Source organism: Neoarius graeffei, chromosome 6, assembly GCF_027579695.1.
Source record: "Neoarius graeffei isolate fNeoGra1 chromosome 6, fNeoGra1.pri, whole genome shotgun sequence".
Lineage (NCBI taxonomy): Eukaryota > Metazoa > Chordata > Actinopteri > Siluriformes > Ariidae > Neoarius > Neoarius graeffei.
In genome coordinates, this window is record NC_083574.1 from 41,537,575 (window position 1) to 41,551,147 (window position 13,573).

The 13,573-nt window shown below is 45.3% G+C and overlaps 1 protein-coding gene across 1 annotated transcript in view; it reads right to left on the reverse strand.

Moving 5' to 3' along the window:
- Nucleotides 1-13,573, reverse strand: part of tbxas1 (thromboxane A synthase 1 (platelet)) — a 207,744-nt gene that overhangs the window by 115,344 nt on the left and 78,827 nt on the right. The window contains exon 4 of the mRNA XM_060923669.1: nt 12,347-12,440. Within this exon, the coding sequence (XP_060779652.1) occupies nt 12,347-12,440 (94 nt within the window). The remainder of the gene's footprint in view (nt 1-12,346; nt 12,441-13,573) is intronic.

Below are 13,573 nucleotides of genomic sequence, written 5' to 3' on the forward strand. Positions count from 1 at the left end.
GACCTTTGCTATGGACCACATCATTACAGGATGTAATCAATTTTAAATGTCAAATTATTGATTTCTTTAGTAAGGTCACTGTGTCATAAGCAGGATTATGTACTAGCTGTATACATTTTAAGAAGAAGTAAACCTTTATTTGTCATATGCACGGTTCAAGCACAGTGAGATTCCTCCTCTGCATTTAACCCATCTGAAGCAGTGAACACACGCACACACCCAGAGCAGTGGGCAGCCACACTACAGCGTCCGGGGAGCAGTCAGGGGTTAAGTACCTTGCTCAAGGGCACTTCAGCCCAAGGCCGGCCCACGTTAACCTAACTGCATGCCTTTGGACTGTGGAGGAAACCGGAGCACCCGGAGGAAACCCACACAGACATGGGGAGAACGTGCAAACTCCACACAGAAAGGCCCTCGCCGGCTGCTGGACTCGAACCCAGAACCTTCTTGCTGTAGGGCAACAGTGCTAACCACTACACCACCGTACTGCCCATAAAATTACGTAGTTTTTATTTTTTTTTAATTATTATTTAGACTACTTTCTAATCTGGTCTTAGCATTCTGCTTGCAAGTTGTTGAATGAATCCTGGTCATAGCAAAGTGAACATAAGCCTGATCACTGCAGTTTGTAATCAGATAGTGGCTGTCTGGGAAGCTCCTGTGCCATAACACCATCAAAAGAAGATAGCATACACACTCCGTTCAGATCATTTTTAAAATGTTTAAATAATCGAATAAAAATAAATTTAGCCAACAGAACAGAACAGAACAGAACAGAACAGACTGAATGAATGAATCAGCGATTACTTCCCCACACGAACAGAGACCAGTCGAATGAAGAGCCGATATCGAAATGCAGTGAATGACTTTACCTCAGTGCGTCAAAGTGAAAAAACTGCGATAATAATGTCGTTTTATTATAGGTACATTAAGTTAATCATTTAGAGGTACGGTAGATGGTGCTACTCTCAGTGGAACAGGATGATAATGAGAATTTAAAATGTTAAAACTACTTCTGACTGAGATGCATGCAAACAGGAAACATTTCACTTCAGGAACCCCTGTAAACCCTTTCAGAACAGGACAAAATATCAACATTTGATCTTGTGAAGGGTTTTCACAGGCTGCTACATTATATTGTGGGAATTTGTATGTATGCCATTTACTTTTATTATTTCATTGGTATTAAATCCATTGATATGCCCCAGTTTTGAAAAAGTCCCCACCCTCATATGCCATAAACCTAATCTACTGATAACTATTATACATACAGGACACTTTTTCAATGGAATGAAAAAACCTGTTCTATTCCCTTCTAGCGGGTTTCTTTCATTTGGTTTTGTGGCAGCGGGGGCGTGGTCAAGTGCCGGTCTGTAACAGGAGGGCGGAGTCAGGGAAGGTAAGTGGCAGAATCACTACACCTGACTGCAATTAACCTGTGTTTGTGTGTCTTCCCAGTGACTGCGCCCTATTTAGGGAGGGAGAACAGAGAAGCTCATCCCCCGGACGAGACGCTAGTGTGTGTGTGTCCCTATTTGTTGGGAGTAAAATATTGTTAGACTGAAAAGTGTGGCAATAAAGCGTCTGTATAAACCTGATCTCTGTCCTGCCGTCCTCTGTGCTCCACTCACTCCTATCGAACTGCCACAGTGGTGCCAAAACCCAGGACGCCTAGTGGAGCACCAGCCGATCAGCCCCATGGAGTCCTCCCCATTCGCCGACCTGGTCCACGCCCTCGCCACGGCCCAGCAAAGCCAGCACCAGGCGCTCGTCACCCTCCGAAAGGAACAAGAACGAGGCTTCGAGGCCCTGGTGCTGGCCCAGCAAGAAGACAGAGAGGCGTTCTGGCACCTCCTCGCGTCGGCGGGGTCCACCAGTGCTCCCACCGCGGGCCCATCTCCCCTCACCGTCACCAAGATGGGTCCGCAGGATGACCCCGAGGCTTTTATCACGCTCTTCGAGCAAGTCGCAGAAGCCTCGGGGTGGCCGATGGAGCAGCGCGCGGCGCGCCTCCTCCCCCTGCTAACGGGAGAGGCACAGCTGGCCGCGCTACAGCTCCCCGCCGACTGCTGGCTGGCCTACGCGGACCTCCGCCGGGCCGTCCTCCAGCGCGTGGGGTGCACCCCAGAGCAGCAGCGCCAGCGCTTCCGCGCGTTGCGCTTGGAGGAAGTCGGCCGGCCGTTCGCGTTTGGCCAGCAGCTCCGGGACGCCTGCTGGCGGTGGTTGAGGGCCGACAACCGAGACGCCGAGGGGATCATCGACCAGGTGGTGCTGGAGCAATTCATCGCTCGCTTGCCAGCACGAACCGCGGAGTGGGTCCAGTGCCACCGCCCAGTGTCGCTGGATCAGGCAGTCGAGCTGGCGGAGGACCATTTGGCGGCTGTTCCGGCAGCAGGACAGCAGACGGCGTCTTCTCTTCTCTCTCCTCCTGTGTCCCGTCCTCGCCCCATTCCCCCACCGCGGAGGCGGGGGCCGGCACCACCCCAGCCAGCCCGCCGCACCCTCGGTGCCCTCCAGTTTCTCCCTTCTGTGTCTGTTTCTCCCCCCCCCAGGTGAGTGAGCCCCAGAACACCGGTGCAGAGGGAAAGCCCGGGCCGGTTTGCTGGCGCTGCAGGGAGCTGGGCCACCTTCAACAACAGTGCACGGCGATGGAAGTGGGCGCGGTGGTTCAGATCCCCGACGCGCCAGAGGCCGCCCTCGATCGGGCCGGAGCGTATCGCATACCGGTGAGTATTAAAGGGGATACATATCAGGCGTTGGTGGATTCTGGTTGTAATCAGACCTCAATTCACCAAAGCCTGGTGCAAAACGAGGCATTGGGAGAACACAGGGGGTGAAGGTGTTGTGTGTGCACGGGGAGGTTCACAGCTACCCTTTGGTGTTGGTCCACATTTTTTTCCGAGGGGAAAAAGTTATAGTGAAGGCGGCGGTTAATCCTCGCCTTACCCACTCTTTAGTTTTGGGGACTGATTGGCCGGGATTTTGGGATTTAATGACACACTTAGTCAAGAGTGGGTCCTGCCATTTAACGGGGGGAGGTCCCGGTGTCGCTTTGGCGGGAGCAGCTGTCACAGAGCCGTCTAAGTCATCTCCGCGTCAGAGTGAGGAGCCGCCGGCCCCTCCTCTCTCTCTTGGGGAATCCCTCGCAGATTTCCCATTAGAGCAGTCGCGAGACGAGACTCTGCGATATGCGTTTGACCAAGTGAGAGTAATCGATGGTCAAACACTCCAGCCGAACGCCACCCAGTCCTTCCCCTACTTCGCGATTATGAAGGATAGGTTATACCGAGTGTTCGCAGGACACTCAAACTAAAGAGCGAGTCACGCAACTTTTAATTCCGAGGAGCCGCCGGGAATTGGTATTCCAGGCGGCTCACTTTAATCCCATGGTTGGACACTTAGGGCAGGATAAGACACTAGTCCGAATAATGGCCCGATTCTATTGGCCAGAGATTTGCGCCGATGCTTGTAGGTGGTGTACGGCATGCCGCGAATGCCAGTTAGTAAATCCAGCGGCCATTCCAAAAGCGCCTTTGCGCCCTCTTCCATTGAGCAAGACCCCGTTTGAAAGAATTGGGATGGATCTTGTCGGGCCATTAGATCGGTCAGCACGGGGGTACCGCTTTATATTAGTTCTGGTGGACTATGCAACGCGATACCCGGAAGCAGTGCCTCTGCGCAATATCTCAGCATGCAGTATTGTGGAGGCACTCTTCTGCGTTAGCTCCCGAGTCGGAATCCCGAAAGAGATTCTGACTGATCAAGGTACCACATTTATGTCACGGACACTGCGCGAACTGTATGGGTTATTGGGGATTAAGCCGAGCCGCACCAGCGTGTATCACCCACAAACGGACGGTTTAGTGGAACAGTTCAATCGCACCCTCAAGAATATCATTAAAAAATTCGTAAGTGAGGACGAACGTAATTGGGATAAGTGGCTCGAGCCCTTGTTGCTTTCAGTGCGAGAGGTCCCCCAAGCCTCCACGGGGTTCTCCCCGTTCGAATTATTATATGGGCGTAAGCCGTGCGGCATCCTAGACGTGCTGCGGGAAAATTGGGAGGAGGGACCTTCACAAAGTAAGAACGAAATTCAATACGTTATGGACCTGTGCGCAAAACTCCACACGCTCACCCACCTAACCCAGGAGGATTTGCGGCAGGCCCAGGAATGGCAAGCCCGCCTGTACAACAAGGGTATGCGCCTTAGGGAGTTCACACCGGGAGATAAAGTACTCGTACTGTTGTCCACATCGAGCTCCAAATTGATCGCCAAGTGGCAAGGACTCTTTGAGGTCACACGGCGAGTCGGGGACGTCGACTACGAGGTGAGGCGAACGGACAGGGGTGGGGCGCTACAAATTTACCACCTCAATCTGCTTAAACTCTGGAATGAGGAGGTCCCCGTGGCGTTGGTGTCGGTGGTTCCGGAGAAGGCGGAGCTGGGGCCGGTGGTTTAAAAAGGGGCATTGACATCACGTACCTCTCCGGTCCCCTGTGGAGACCACCTCTCCCCGACCCAACTCAAGGAAGGTCGCCCAGTTGCAGACCGAGTTTTCGGATGTGTTCTCGCCCCTGCCTGGTCGCACTAACCTCATAGAGCACCACATAGAGACACCCCCGGGGGTAGTAGTGCGTAGCTGCCCTTACAGACTACCTGAACACAAAAAAAAGGTGGTTCGGGAAGAACTTGAGATCATGCTCGAAATGGGCATCGTCGAGGAGTCCCACAGTGACTGGAGCAGCCCGGTGGTCTTGGTACCCAAGGCCGACGGGTCGGTCCAGTTCTGTGTGAACTATAGAAAAGTCAACGCGGTGTCTAAATTCGATGGGTACCCAATGCCTCGCATTGATGAGTTGCTCGATCGACTCGGCACTGCTCGCTTTTATTCGACGCTGGATTTGACAAAGGGATATTGGCAGATCCCCTTGACTCCACTATCCCGAGAAAAAACGGCCTTTTCCACACCGTTTGGTTTACACCAATTCGTCACCCTTCCGTTTGGGCTGTTTGGGGCGCCCGCTACGTTTCAGCGGCTGATGGACAGAGTCCTCCGCCCCCACGCCACTTATGCGGCCGCTTATCTAGATGATATCATCATCTATAGTAATGACTGGCCGAGGCACCTCGAACATCTGAGGGCCGTCCTTAGGTCGCTGAGGCGAGCGGGGCTCACAGCCAACCCAAAGAAGTGTGCGATTGGGCGGGTGGAAGTACGGTATCTGGGCTTCCACTTGGGCAACGGGCAGGTGCGTCTCCAAATTAATAAGACGGCAGCGATTGCGGCCTGCCTGAGGCCCAAGACCAAAAAGGGGGTGAGACAGTTCCTGGGGCGAGACAGTTCCTGGGGCTCGCTGGCTATTACCGTAGGTTTATACCTAATTATTCGGATGTCACCAGCCCGCTGACTGATCTCACTAAAAAGGGGGCACCAGATCCGGTCCAGTGGACGGAGCAATGCCAGCGGGCTTTTTCTGAGGTAAAGGCTGCACTGTGTGGGGGGCCACTTTTACACGCCCCTGACTTTTCTCTCCCCTTTGTGTTGCAGACCGATGCGTCGGACAGAGGGCTGGGGGCGGTTTTGTCCCAGGAGGTGGAGGGGGAGGACCGCCCTGTCCTATACATCAGTAGGAAGCTGTCGGTGTGTGAGGGGCACTACAGCACCATTGAAAAAGAGTGTCTGGCGATCAAGTGGGCGGTCCTCGCCCTCCGTTACTACCTGCTGGGGCGCCCTTTCACCCTCTGTTCGGACCACGCGCCCCTCCAGTGGCTCCACCGCATGAAAGACGCCAATGCGCGGATCACCCGTTGGTGTCTGGCACTCCAACCCTTCAATTTTAAGGTGGTCCACAGGCCGGGGGCGCAGATGGTCGTGGCGGACTTCCTCTCCCGTCGGGGGGTGGGTGGGTGGAGTCGGCCGCCCGGCCTGAGTCGGGCAGTGGGGGTATGTGGCAGCGGGGGCGTGGTCAAGCGCCGGTCTGTGACAGGAGGGCGGAGTCAGGGAAGGTAAGTGGCAGAATCACTACACCTGACTGCAATTAACCTGTGTTTGTGTGTCTTCCCAGTGACCGCGCCCTATTTAGGGAGGGAGAGCAGAGAAGCTCATCCCCCGGACGAGACGCTAGTGTGTGTGTGTGTGTGTGTGTGTGTGTGTGTCCCTATTTGTTGGGAGTAAAATATTGTTAGACTGAAAAGTGTGGCAATAAAGTATCTGTATAAACCTGATCTCTGTCCTGCCATCCTCTGTGCTCCACTCACTCCTATCGAACTGCCACAGGTTTGATAGCATGCAATATTGTTAGCACACTGCTTATCCTACGTGTATTACATCACTCTACCCAATGCAGAATGAGCGTTGAATATGGTTTACGATACTGCATGGTTGTCAAGACAACATGACGTCACATGTCGGAGCTGATGCGAATATCCAATGAGAAAGTTTTCTGCTGTGCACGCGCAGAACCATTTCTTTGTTCGCCGGGAAAGAGAAAAACGCGCTGAACACCCGAAAGGCTAACAAAACTTCATTAAATATTCTTCACACATACACTACCATTCAAAAGTTTTGAGTCACCCAGACAATTTTGTGTTTTCCATGAAAAGTCACACTTTTATTTACCACCATAAGTTGTAAAATGAATAGAAAATATAGTCAAGACATTTTTCTGACCATTTTGAGCATTTAATCGACCCCACAAATGTGATGCTCCAGAAACTCACTCTGCTCAAAGGAAGGTCAGTTTTATAGCTTCTCTAAAGAGCTAAACTGTTTTCAGCTGTGCTAACATGATTGTACAAGGGTTTTCTAATCATCCATTAGCCTTCTGAGGCAATGAGCAAACACATTGTACCATTAGAACACTGGAGTGAGAGTTGCTGGAAATGGGCCTCTATACACCTATGGAGATATTGCACCAAAAACCAGACATTTGCAGCTAGAATAGTCATTTACCACATTAGCAATGTATAGAGTGGATTTCTGATTAGTTTAAAGTGATCTTCATTGAAAAGAACAGTGCTTTTCTTTCAAAAATAAGGAAATTTCAAAGTGACCCCAAACTTTTGAACGGTAGTGTATTTACAAGAGAAAAACATACCAACGGACATTGAAAAACTGGAAAAGAGAGGGTGTATAATAATAATAATAATAATATTGGCTGGCTTTTTTTCATGGTATATCAGATATATTCCATTCAGCTAGCATGATATTGAACTCCTCTTCAACTCATTCAATATCATGCTAGCTGAATGGAATATATCTGATACACCACGAAAAAAAAAGCCAGCCCATATTATTTATCAGTTTAAAGCTTTTTCAGATAAGGGCAATGTGACTTGAATTTTGTCCAAATGAAGAAATGTTGGGGGGAAAAAAGTACACTGATTAACCCCAACCCAACCCAACCCCTAAGCTTAGCCTATGTTTGTACATATGAGCTTTAACACCCCTGATAAAAATCAGACTATCTGGGGTCACCCAGAAGAGGATGGGTTCCCTTTCGAGTATTTCAGTCACCTCAGGGTTATTTTTTTTGTCACTGTCAACTATTTATTGCACATTACAGATCTAAATCTACATCCATATTTCTGTAAATCACATACATATCTCATCTCATCTCATTATCTCTAGCTGCTTTATCCTGTTCTACAGGGTCGCAGGCAAGCTGGAGCCTATTATACATATTATATATATTTTTTTTATCAATATATTTTTATATTTATATTGTATAGTCAGTTTGTTCTCGGGATTTTTTTTAAATTCTATTTTATGTTGTACAATGTGTGTCCCCCCCACACACACGTCTGATAACTTGCTGCTGTAACATAACCATTTCCCAGCTTGGGATCAATAAAGTAAAATCAATCAATCAATCAATCAATCAAGTACATCTATCTATCTATCTATCTATCTATCTATCTATCTATCTATCTATCTATCTATCTATCTATCTATCTATCTATCTATCTATGCTGCTTTGTGATAGTGTGCTGTGTCTATAGTTAAAAGCGCTACATAAATAAAATTGAATTGAGTTCAACAAAAATGATGCACGTTATTGCTCTGTGCTTTCCTTCCGTTTTTGCTCCTGAAAATCATCACTTGATACCGAGGGTTGGTTTGTGCTCTGGCTCACTGCTGATACTAAAGAGACAGACACACACACACAGCTTTCTTTTTACACATCCGAGACTTGGCTTAAAAGATGGTCTGTAGAACTAGGTCAAAGGATTCTGCTATAATGACACTGGGTTAAAGTTTGTTGGCATGTGGTCATACCACACACACACACACACACACACACACACACACACACACACACACACACACACACAAATTATGCAAGACAAAGCTCCTTGCATATTCAATTCTTGCTTCACCTTGAAAAATCTGTTTTGTAAAGAGAAAGGAAAGAGAACCATGAACTGAAAGTGACAGGGGAAGCACGGACAGACAGAGAGAAAGATACAGACAGACAGATAGACAGACAGACAAATCCATCTGAAAAGCTGAATCTGTTGACCTGCTTCAAAACCAATTCCTGTCTCAGTGCTCGCCCTGAATCAGATTTTTTGGCTTCAGTGGATCAGGATTTGTCGAGACTAAAACACTGAAGCTTATTTATTGTATAATCCTCTTTTGTCCATAAACACATTAGACATACATTATTCTGAGGAAAAAACAAAACACTTTCAATAGGATTCTTCTCAGAATTAACAGGAAGATGTTTGGAAAAGAGAAGAAATAAAATGAAGCTTGAAGAGGCAGTCTTTTCAAAAACAGAGCGATAGAAAGGTGCAGAGTGCCATGAACGACAGGTCATCCAGTCCAACATGGCTACCTGACAGGAAAATATTGATGTGTGAATGTAATCAGGGCCACAGCAGGAAAGCACAGATTCATCCATAACTCCCATTCGCCTGCACATCAATGCAGTCCAAACTATGTGAAGGCAAGCCGTAAGGTTTCAATGCTGTTGGACAAAATGTACAAACTATACAACCAAGGCATTAAAGAAAGAAATCCTGGCTGACCTGGAGGATATCTATATGTGCATATTTTACTACAGCGATGAATCCAGCTTACATCTGCACGCAATGTCTTGCTTCATAAGAGCATGAAGTACTGAAGCCTTCCCCCATCTTCTTTCTTATATTATTCAGTTCATCATCTTTTAATATCAGATACTCGATCAGTGTGAAAACGTACACGACAGTGATGATCATCCAGCAGGCTGCATGTTCTATGGCTCCAACACACTTACAACAGGAATCATTATTAATGCACACAGTCCTGAAGAAAACATGACAGAGTGTTAGGGCCACTGTAGGTAAAATAAAAATTTTATTACATTTTAAAAAAAAGAAAAAAAAAGCGGTGCTAAGGTGAGGGGTAAAAACTCAGAATTTCCAATATTATAGTCATACATTTACAAGAAAAACTCAGATATTATCCGAGATTATAAGGTCATAAATTTGTGAGGGAAAAAAAAAAAATCAAAAATTCGAAGAACAAAAAGTCACAAATTTCAAAATTAAGAAGTCACAAATTTACTATATAAAATATATTTTATATATATATACACACACACACACACACACACACACACACACACATATATATATATATTTTTTTTTTTTTTAATTGGAAAATAGCAACCAAGAAACCAGGTTGCTTCACTTTGCAAGGTTGGATCATCAACATCACACCACAGATGCCACAGTTGAGCCGAGATTTATAGGAAATGCAATTTTTCTTCCTCAATCATGCATTATAGAAGATTATTATACATACAGGACACTTTTTCGATGGAATAAAAACATGTGCTCTATTCCCTTCTAGTGGGTTTCATTCATTTGGTTTGATAGCATGCAATATTGTTAACATATCGCTTATCCTATGTGTATTACGTCACTCTACCCAATGGAGAATGAGCGTTGAATATGGTTTATGATATTGCATGGTTGTCAAGACAACATGATGTCACACGTCAGAGACGTAAAACTTCCGCGCTAGCGAGCGACTGTGACAATTTGTAAACAAACATGGCCGCCAGGTTTGGTTCGTTAAATACGGAAGATTTTGAGAGAACTTTGAAAGAGAAAGATGCGCTGAACACCTGAAAGGAATGTGTATGTAACAACAACAACAACAATAATAATAATTAAAAAATAAGCTGGCTTTTTTAAATCTCCGACTCGTTCAATATCATGCTAGCTGAATTGACTATATCTGATACACCACTCAATACCATAAATAAAGTGCTAAGAGATTTTCAACGGCAGGTCCCAGAATGCACTGCAGCCGGGAACCTGGAAAGCACATGACTGACCGTTGTACTTCTGGGATGATGAATATATAAACCGCACAGGTTTGTTTATTAACAGCTAAATCGCTGTTCCTTTGAAATGGCTAAGCTGAGCGTTATAAGAAATGCAGTCTTCCCTCCTCAGTCGTGCAATATAAAAGAACAAAGTGCTAAGAAATTATTGCCTACATTTCCCCGAATGCACTGCAACCAGGAAGCTGGGAAGCATGTGAGGGTTTTTTCTCATAAACTTTTCTTAATCTTGGAATTTGAGCTTTTTTTCTAAGAATTCCTGAGTTATTTTCCCCCAAAATTTATGACTCTACAATTTTGAAGAATATCCACTTTTTTTTCTTGGAAATGTATTACTTTAATCTTGGAAATTCTGATTTTTTTTTTCCACAGAATATTAACCCCTCCCACTTCAGCTTCATTTTTTTTAACCTACAATGCCAGTGAACTGCGAGTTGGCCTAGTGGTTAGCGTGTCCACCTCTCGATCAGGAGATCATGAGTTCTACTTGTGGTCGGGTCACACCAAAGACCATCATAAAAATGGTACCTACTGCCGTCTGACAAGGCACGCTGCAATACAGATGTGAGTGGGGAGTCAAACTCTCGTGGTTATCAGAGGACCAACCCCCCCACTGTAACCCTAGCTATGTAATAGGCGAGAGACCGAGGGCTACGGAAACAGAAATTGGCACCATCCTATGCACCATATGGCGCGGGAAGGACAATGGCAGTAATACACTCTCAGAAAATAAAGTACCTGATTGTACCTATGGGGTACAACAGCTTGTCACTGGAGCAGGACCCTCTAAGGTACTTATTTGTACCTTTTATATACTGCTTGGGACCATATATGTACCTTTTTGGCTCTAAAAGGTCCAATAATGAGCCCTAGGGGGTACATTAGTGTACACTGTACCTTGGGGGACAGAAATGGACTCCTACTGTACCCCTATTTCTAAGAGTGTAAGCTACTGTAAGAAAAAAAGTAGAAAAGAGCATAAATTTAAAATATTAATTACCTAATATTAAAAACAGACACTCGTCTTCCTTTTTTTAATTCAATCTAAAATGAGCAATCTAATTAGGAATCACATAGCACATAATCACACAGAGTAACGAAGTGCAGTTACTGCAGATCCGAGAAACTCGATCAGGCAATTTTGGTGATGTCCGGGGTCCAAGTACTGTTTGACACTGAAAATGGGCAGTGGAATGATGGGAAAATTTGCAGGAATTATGGCAGAGACCAATTAATTTCAGAATGCTATTATAATGAATTTCTAACTGCTTTTTTTTTTTTTTGCATGTCCCAGCTGGTATAGCACTTACAGTACACATCCAGTGTCCTGATGACTGTTTTTGTACTCTTGTGGGTCACTGTAGTTCTAAAAATTCCCAGTTGCATGCAGGATTTATAAATACACTTCTGTTGGCAATGTTGTGTCTTTGGACATCAGTGGTGTTTCTCTATATTTGAGCAGAGTGAGCAACTGAATCAAGGTTCAGCTCCACCGAGGCTGGTTCCAACTCAATTCCTCAGTCATCGCCAAAACGTAGCTACTTTTAAGTACAAAGCAATGGGGTTTGGTAAGAATATTAGCTGTATGACATTTAGGAAGAAACCTCAACAAAAGACATTTGGAAGTGGAGTCCAAAATGTAAAATACGCACAATAGCATAGACAAAAATCAATAAAAGCATTCAGTTCACTTTATTTTCATGATTAATAACTGGGTAGTATAATTGAGCTGTCCAAGAAATGTGTAATTTCTATGCTTTTTTTGGCCACCCACTGTGTTTTAGTGCAAGAGAAAGGGGGGGAAAACTCAAAACAAAAACAGCAGGGTGCCAATAATACACACTCAAACTCTTAATAGACATCATTTTTATTATACTGTCTTGTGCCTCATGAAAACAAGCCATTTTTACAGTGTGAATCATAAAAAAAAAAAAGATGGGATGCTCAGATTTCACATACTAACTTCCCTCTGCAAAATATATGATGAAGTAAGCAACAGACTTACATGTCGAAAGAGCAACAGGTTTCCCATGAACGGAGCTGGTTTGGGGTGTCGGATGCCACATCGCTGCAAGACCGAATAGGGGGAGATGGAGTACCTGTAACAGACAAAAGATACTGAGTGAAATTTTCTGTATGTTATATTATACACTGCCTGCCCCCCCCCAAAAAAGAAAAAAGTTGCCATTTGGATTTAAATAAGCAAACACTTAAGAGCTTTTGGTTGGATAATTACTGCAGGGATTAATGTGTTTCACCTGGCAACAATTATTTTAACCCTAATTGATGCAGTGAGTAGTTTCTCATTTCTTAAACAATCATGTCAGAAGCTCTATCCCGTGGTCATTACTGTGTTTCAGAGGAGTCAGCTTATTGGCCTGCATCAAGCAAAGAAAACAACTCAGGAGATTTCTGAAATGACTGGAACTGGCTTAAGAACTGTCCAATACATAATTAAAATCTGGAAGGATAGTGCTGAACCATCAACTCTGCTGAAGAAATGTGGTCAGAAAAAACAAGATCAACTGTGAGTTACTGCTCACTTACATATCCCCCCTGCTCTCACTTGTATCAGAATGCAAGCAATCGAAGGAATAGGACACTTATTATGAATGTTGACTTCAACAAATAATTAACCCTGAAACAAGTAAGTAAAGAACAGTGTTCTCCCCAGGGATTTCAAATAGCATCCTGGTAAACTGTCATTTTGAAATAGCATTTTGCTTCTTGAAAAAGCGTCAAAATCCACCCTATATATTTCGTAAATACGTTCAGTCAGTAAACATGAAGTCGATGTGTGACAGACCTGAAAACAGTATATACGGTATAGAACCCCAAGCTGAAGCTCGATACCAAATATCTAGCAGTTGTGATTTGTAGTTGCTGAGAAAAATGTTCCGAAAAATTTGTAAATCCATGCTATAGGTTTCGTAAATGCATTCAGTCGGTAAACAGGAAGTTGATGTGTGACAGACCTGAAAACAGTATACACGGTATAGAACCCCAAGCTGAAGTTTGGTACCAAGTGGCTACGATTTGTGGTTGCTGAGAAAAAGGGTGTTTCGGACAGACAGAGATATGTACAGATGGACAGAGGTAAACCAGTACACCCCCCCCCCCTCGGAGCGGGGGTAGAATAAAAATCCTGGCTGTAATTGGAGGTCACTTAAACACGAAGTTGAATCGTTTAAAAAAAAAAAAAACAGTAGAACTCACAGCTATGTTTAAAAGC